General features: G+C 47.6%; 1 protein-coding gene across 2 annotated transcripts in view; it reads left to right on the forward strand.

Moving 5' to 3' along the window:
* Window positions 1–7,739, forward strand: part of Parp16 (poly (ADP-ribose) polymerase family, member 16) — a 20,143-nt gene that overhangs the window by 6,145 nt on the left and 6,259 nt on the right. For both annotated transcript variants that reach the window (XM_013010051.1, XM_013010052.1), the window contains exons 2-4: window positions 953–1,090; window positions 2,421–2,627; window positions 7,041–7,212. In XM_013010051.1, the coding sequence (XP_012865505.1) occupies window positions 953–1,090; window positions 2,421–2,627; window positions 7,041–7,212 (517 nt within the window). The remainder of the gene's footprint in view (window positions 1–952; window positions 1,091–2,420; window positions 2,628–7,040; window positions 7,213–7,739) is intronic.

Raw genomic sequence — 7,739 nt, forward strand, 5'->3', positions numbered from 1 at the left:
CCTGGGCACTGTCCCTCAGCTCTTCAGCTCAAGGCTAGCGCTCTACCACTTGAGCCACAGCGCCACTTCCGGCTTTTTTCTTTTTGCTTATGTGGCGCTGAGGAATCGAACCCAGGGCCTCAGGCATGCAAGGCAAGCGCTCTACCACTGAGCCACCTTCCCAGCCCTGGCATCTGCTTTTTTATATCTAATGCTTTCTACCCATCCCCAACAATGAGCCCAGGATAGAGAAGGTACTTAGTGATCTGTAATCACTTGGACTGCAGGATGGGAGCCTGCCACATGGGGGTGAAGGAGGCAGAATTGTGGTAGACAAGGTACAGAAATAGCACTAACTGGTTGTTATACTGCTAACCCTTTACTGGCATTCACATGTGATACCACTTACAGTAACATGTGCTACTACTGCCATCCTGTACTTGAGCACATTAACATTCTTGGCTTGAAAGGCTTGAAAGACTACACAAAGTTCACATCGGCTTAAGTCATATTAAACAAGTTGGGAACCAGTGGCTCATGCCTATAAAGCTATTTAGGAGACTGTGATCTGAGGATTGCAGTTCGAAGCTAGCTCGGGCAAGAAAGTCTGTAAGACTCTTTATCTGCAATTGATCATTATCCCCCCCCCAAAAAAAGGCTGGAAGTGGCTCAAGTAGTAGGGCACCAGCCTTGAACAGAAAATTCATTAGAGATAGGGCCCCCCCCTGAGTTCAAGCTCAAGTATGGCACACAGATGCCAAAGAAACAAACAACCCTTTTTGAGTTTAGAGCTTTCAGAGTTTGAAATGCTCTGGAAAAGGATTGAAAGCATGTGCATTTCATCAGTTGAGGAAAAGATTGGGAAGGAGAAATGATATGGAAGGAATAAAATATTTCTGTTTGACCACTAGAGGGCGCTTGGTTACTACTCTAGCAGGGATCCTTGCTAATGGACATTTTCACTTAACTTCAGCTTGCAGATACCCACAGGTTACCTAACCTGAAAGAACTTCTGCAGTCCTCTGGAGACAAAGACCAGTGGGCCTGGGACCTGGTGAGCTGGATCTTATCTTCCAAGGTCCTGACAATCCACAGTGCAGGGAAAGCCGAGGTGAGACTTGGATCTGTTGGGATCACAGCTTCCCAGGGTTCAGGGCTCTGGGACAGCAACAAATCCAGTAACTGTGAATCTTCCTTATGAGCCAGAATGACCTGATAGCTTGAAGAAAATGCTAATTCATGGGCCCGGAGCTGGCAGGGCAGGGCAAAGCTATGTTCTGCCTACTTGTGTGACCTTGAGCAGGTTACCAGGTGCATTTCAGCATCTGTTTCTTCATCTGTAATGTGGAGATTAGAATAGTATACTTCTCTGGAACTGGCTGTGGGAATGAATTCACACTCTGAGTAGTGCCTAAGGGCCTGTCCTAAGCTTCTGAAAATGTTGGTACCCCTTTATCCAAGTAGCAATGCAGGTGACTCTGATAAAGGAAGACCCTGACTACTTAAAAAAAAAAATTTTTTTTAAATACCGATAGTGGAGCTTGAACTCAGTGCCTGGGTACTGTCCTTTTTCATAAAAAGCTGGCCCACTACCACTTTAGCCACATTTCCACTTCCAGCTTTTTTTTTCTTTTTTTTTTTTGTCAGTCATGGAGCTTGAACTCAAGGTCCAGAATCTGTCCCTGAGCTCTTTTGCTCAAGGCTAGCACTCTACCACTTTGAGCAACAGCACCACTTCTGTTATTCGGGTGGTTAATTGGAGATAACAGTTTCATGGACTTTCTTGCCCTGGATGGCCTTGAACTGTGATCCTCAGATCTCAGCCTCCTGAATAGCTAGGCTTATAGGCATGAGCCACTGGTGTCTAGCTTCACTTCCAGCTTTTTTTTTTTTTTTTTTGCTGGTTAATGAAGATAGAAGTTTCAGGGACTTTTCTGCTTAGGCTGGCTAAAAACTGATCTTTGGATCTCAGCCTCCTGAGTAGACAGGATTACAAGTATGAGCTGCCCGGGGGTGCGCATGCCTGTGTGTGTGCATGCATGCATGCCAGTCCTGGGGCTTCAGTTTTGAGCCTGGGCATTGTCCCTGAACTTTTTCCCTTAAAGCTAGTGCTCTACTACTTCTGCTTTTCTGGTGGCTAATTGGAGATGAGTCTCATGGATTTTCCTGCCTGGGCTAGCCTCAAACTGGGATCCTCAGTGAGATTTCAGCCTCCTGACTAACTAGGCATGTGCCATCGGTACCCAGTTGAAGGAAAAATTTTACTAGAAGAACGCTTGATTTATGTTCTCCAAGCTTGTTCATAAATTCATGTCTTGTGAAACTGTTGTTCTGATGAACAGAACCCATGGCTGTCAAGTTCAAGGCTTTAGGAAGCCATTTCTTTTTTACAGTGTATTTTCTTTCTCTACTCCAATTGTAACTCCCTTTATGTTTTCAAGTTTGAAAAGATCCAGCAACTGACGGGTGCCCCTCACACGCCTGTCCCTGCCCCAGACTTCCTTTTTGAGATTGAATACTTCGACTCAGCCAACGCTAAATTTTATGAGACCAAAGGAGAACGAGACCTCATCTACGCCTTCCATGGTAGCCGCCTAGAAAACTTCCATTCTATCATCCACAATGGCCTTCACTGCCACCTGAATAAGGTGGGCTCAGGGGTCACCTTGCTCACATGGGTGGGGAGAGCACAGGGGTAGTACCAGGCCCAGGGTACCCTGCTCACATGGGGGGGGGCACAGGGGTCGGGTTTTGGTAGAGAACAGAGTGTGGGTGAGTGTGTTTATGGACGCCTGGGCACTCAGGGTGTGGTCTCAGACCAGCTTTTTTTTTTTTTTTTGGATGCCTAATTGGAATAAATGTCTCACAGCGCTAACAGTGTCTCTTGAAAGGTGGTAAAAAAAATGCAGAAGTTTAGGCTCACTTTTGACCTTCTAAATCTGAAACCAACAAGATCTCCAGTAGCTTCCTATGGTGATTATAGACTGAGAAGCATCAATGGTTCCTAGCCTTGGCTTTATATTTGGATCACGTGGAAGGCTTTAAAAAACAAAATGCAGGCCTGGGAAGGTGGCTCAGTGGTAGAGCGCTTGTCTTGCATGCCTGAGGCCCTGGGTTTGATTCCTCAGCACCACATAAGCAAAAAGAAAAAAAAAAGCCGAAAGTGGCGCTGTGGCTCAAATGGTAGAGCGCTAGCCTTGAGCTGAAGAGCTGAGGGACAGTGCTCAGGCCCAGAGTTCAGGCCCCACAACCGGACCCAAACAAAACAAAAAACAAAATGCACTCAAGTGCCATTGGCTCCTACCTGTAATCCTAGCTACTCATGAGGCTAAGATCTGAGGATTATGGTTCGAAGTCAGCCTGGCAGACAAATCCCTGAGACTCATCTCTAACCACCCCAAAAAGCCAGAAATGGGGCTGTGGCTCAGATGGTGGAATGCTAGCCTTGAACTAAAAGTTTAGAGATAGCGCCCAGGAGCTGAGTTCAAGGCCTAGGATCAATGAGTGTGCATGCATGCACGCACACACAGACACAGACACACACAATTTCCCAGTGCCTAGCTGTATCCTTTTTTTTGGGGGGTCGGGTCATGGGGCCTGAACTCTGGGCCTGGGCACTGTCCCTCAGCTCTTCAGCTCAAGGCTAGCACTCTACCACTTGAGCCACAGCGCCACTTCCGGCTTTTTTTCTTTTTGCTTATGTGGTGCTGAGGAATCAAACCCAGGGCCTCAGGCATGCAAGGCAAGCGCTCTACCACTGAGCCACCTTCCCAGCCCTGCCTAGCATCAGCAGCATGCTTTAACTGCTCTCCAGTGATTGTAGTGTATGGTTCCCTGGGCCAGTGACATCTGTATCATCTAGGAGCTTAATAGAAAGGCCCGCCCCCAACCACCTGCTCAAAACCCACAGGTTATTATTGATCCCCAAGGGACCAATCAGCAGGTTGATGTTTGAGAAGCACCCTCCCCCTCCCCTCTGGGAACAAACCACTAGTGACAACTTTGGGATAAACCAAGGAATGTGCCGGTGTTCCTACATGCCAGAAGTCCTTGTCCTCCCTCCCTCATAACTTTCTTTTCATTTTGAGGAATTTAAGCAGCTTCTCTGCTATTCCTTCTCTTTATTTCTCAGGAAGCTGTAGGATAAAGATTTTAGCCAGGACCTGAAAATAGATTTGCTCTACGAACACTGACTTCAAACCCTTTGAGGCTCAGTTTCCTTATCTATAGCACAGGACTCTATTGCCCTCTTTCATCTTTCTTTCTTTCTTTCTTTATTTTTGCTAGACCTGGGGCTTGAACTCAGGGCACTGTCCCTGAGCTCTTCTGCTCAAGGCTAGCACTCTACCATTTGAGCCACTGCACCACTTCCAGCTTTTTCTGTGTATGTGGTACTGGGGAATCAAACCTAGGGCTTTATGCATGCTAGGCAAGCACTCTACCACTAAGCCACATTCCCAGCCCTTTCTTTTTTTTTTTTTTTGCCAGTCCTGGGGCTTGAACTCAGGGCCTGGGCACTGTCCTTAGCTTTTTAGCTGAAGGCTAGCACTTTACTACTTGAGCCACAGATCTGCTTCCAGCTTTTTCTTTCTTTTTTTTTTTTGATGCTTAATTAGATATGAGTCTCATGGACTTTCCTTTCCAGGTTGGCTTTGAACTGTGATCCTCAGATGTCAGCCTTCTGAATAGCTAGGATGACAGGCGTGAGCCACCAGCACCCAGGTCTCCATTGCTCTTTTTTCTAGCATATAAGTGGATTGAAGAGTTGTTTTTGTTGTTGTTTTGTTATGACAGTCCTGAGGCTTGAACTCAGGGCCTGGGCGCTGTCCTTGAGCTTCTTTTGCTCAAGGCTAGCACTCTACCACTTGAACCACAGAGCCTCTTTCGGCTTTTTCTATTTATGTGGTACTGAGAAATGGAACCTAGGGTTTCATGCATGCTAGCAAGCGCTCTATCACTAAACCACGTTTCCAGCTCCTGAAGAAGTTTTTATGAGTATAAAGGTTTTGTGACTGAAGCGCTAAGGAAGCTGTAGTAGCTCTTCTCAGCTGAAGGAAAGGGCATCTCAGGTAGTGGGAAGGCTATGGGCTGCTCTTCCAGCTGTGGCAGCATCTGCCTTGTCTGTGAGGGGCTGGCTCCAGGAGCATGGGCTTAGTTGGGGCTGATTCAGCCCTGAGGCTAGTTGAGCCATTTTCAGGCCTGCTGCGTCTGATTAGTGCTGGTGGGTTTTGCTGAGGACGAGGTCTTGTTTATGCTGGCTCTCAGTTTATTAATCTGGCCAGGCTACTGGAACCCCAGGAGACGTTGTCTTCAGGTTAATGAACTCATACACTCTTCTTATTTCTTCCTTTTCCTTCCTTCCTTCCCTCCTCCTCTTCTTCCTCCCCCTCCTCTACTTCCTCCTCCTCCTCTTCCTTTTCTTCTTCCTCTTCTTCCTCCTCTTTCTTCTTCCTCTTCTTCCTCCTCTTTCTTCTTCCTCCTTCCTTCTTCTTTCTACTTTTTGGTGCTGATCTTGGGGCTTGAACTCAGGGCCTGGGCACTATCCCTTAGCTTTTCAGCTAAAGGGTTATTGTACTCTACCACTTGAGCCACAGCTCTACTTCCAGCTTGTAAATTTTTGGAGGCTTCATTGGAAATCAGAGTCTCACAGGCTTTCCTGCCCAGGCTGACTTTGAACCATGATCCTCAGATCACAGCCTCCTGAATAGCTAGGATTATAGGCATGAGCCACCAATGCCTGCTTACCAGATCTTCATTTAACTTCCTAGGAGTTAGCTGTCTAGCAGCCCTCTAAGAATTCTCTAGTGAATCAAATCTAATTCTGGGTGCTGGTGGCTCACATCCTTTACCACCAACCAGCCTTTGCTATGGAGGGTACTGACTTAGCACTCATCACCAGGGAGCTGCATCCTGGATCTGTTTTGGACACCTGTTTTCTTGTGATGCTGAAGGTGGTCCTGAGGACCTTCCACATGGCAGGCAAGCCAACCCTCTACCACTGAGCTCCCGGGCCCATTGACGTTTCTGGAAATATCTTAGCTGTTACCACCAACACAAAGCATAAAACGTACCCTGCACTTCATGTCTGCTTCTCATCTGGTCTCAGAGATCCCTTTCTTTTCCAAGTCATGACTCAGATCATCCTCTCTTGCAGGTGGTGCATCCGGGTGGGACTTTGCAAACACATTGGCATAACAATGCTGCTTCTTCCTTCCTCCCTCTCTTCCTTAAGATTATTATTGTTATTGTTGCTGCTCCTGGGGCTTGAACTCAGGATCTGGGCTCTGGCTCTGAGCTTTTTTGCTCAAGGCTAACGCTTTACCACTAGAGCCACAGCTCCACTTCTGCCTTTTTGGTGGTTACTTGGAGATAGGAGTCTTACGGACTTTGCTCCCTGAGCCGGCTTTGAATAGAGATCCTCAGATCTCGGCTTTCTGAGTAGCCAGGATTACAGGCGTGAGCCACTGGGGCCTGGCTTCAGAGAAAGTTTCTACAACTTGCCTACTTGTTGGAACATTCAAACTGAGATCTGTTTGGACTCAGAGCTCCAGGCTTTTTCACTCACCCTTGACCACAAGGTAGTGCTGTTTTGCCAGGCCCAGTGGCCAAATCTGCAGTCAGCTAAACCATTGTCAGATGGGAATGTATTTAGTAGAAAACTCTACCATGAGGTCATACGTGTTTCAGTCTTATTGTATAATATGGGTGGGGCTTCAAAATGTTTATGGTTTTTTTATTGGTGCTGTTTTTGTTTGTTTGTTTGTTTCAGTCCTGGGGCTTGAACTCAGGGCCTGGGCACTGTCCCTGACATTGTTTTGCTCAGGGCTAGTACCCTACCACTATAGTGCCACTTCTGGCTTTTTTGCTGGTTAATTGGAGATAAGAGTCTCATGGATTTGTCTGCCAAGGCTTGACTTTGAACCTTGATCCTTGGAGCTCAGTATCTTGAGGAGATAGGATTACAGGCATGGGTCACAGGTACCTCACCAGTGTTTGTATTCCTATGGTGTCAAATCATTGCTCACCCTTGTGTTTCTTCCCTTTGGGCCTCTGCCTCACAGACGTCCTTGTTTGGAGAGGGGACCTACCTCACGAGTGACTTGAGCCTGGCCCTCATTTATAGTCCTCACGGCCACGGGTGGCAGCGCAGTCTCCTGGGCCCCATCCTTAGCTGTGTGGCTGTGTGTGAGGTCATTGATCATCCAGATGTCAAGTGCCAAACCAAGAAGAAGGGTGAGTGGGGACTTCGTTCACACCTGGCTGTTGGCCCAGTTGTATGTATGTGTTGGGGGGAAGAGAGCGGGTCTGGGGCATCTGAAGGGATGAGGGAGAGGGTGCTAGAGAGTGAAGGACAGGGATTGAGTGTTGATGGACACGATCACTTACTACAGGCCAGAGACAGGGAGTGCCATGAGGAGCCTACAAGGCCCAGCGGATTCATGGAGGAGAAGGGGCATCATGCTGTATCCAAGTGGTCCAGGAGAGCAGTTGGATGAGAGGAGAGCATGACCTTCTTTAGTGTGTGTGTGCTGGTCACGGGGCTTGAACTTGAGGCCTGGACACTGTGTCTGAGCTTTTTTGCACATGGCAAGCACTCTACCACTTTGAGCCACAGCGTCACTTCTGGTTTTCTGGAGATAAACATCTCATGGACTTTCCTTCCCAGGCTGGCTTTGAACTGCGATCCTCAGATCTCAGCCTTCTGAGTAGCTAGGATTACAGGCCTGAGCCACTGGTACCCAGTGACCGTGGACTTCTTA

Source organism: Dipodomys ordii, unplaced genomic scaffold (genome assembly GCF_000151885.1).
Source record: "Dipodomys ordii isolate 6190 unplaced genomic scaffold, Dord_2.0 Scaffold11, whole genome shotgun sequence".
NCBI classification, from domain to species: domain Eukaryota; kingdom Metazoa; phylum Chordata; class Mammalia; order Rodentia; family Heteromyidae; genus Dipodomys; species Dipodomys ordii.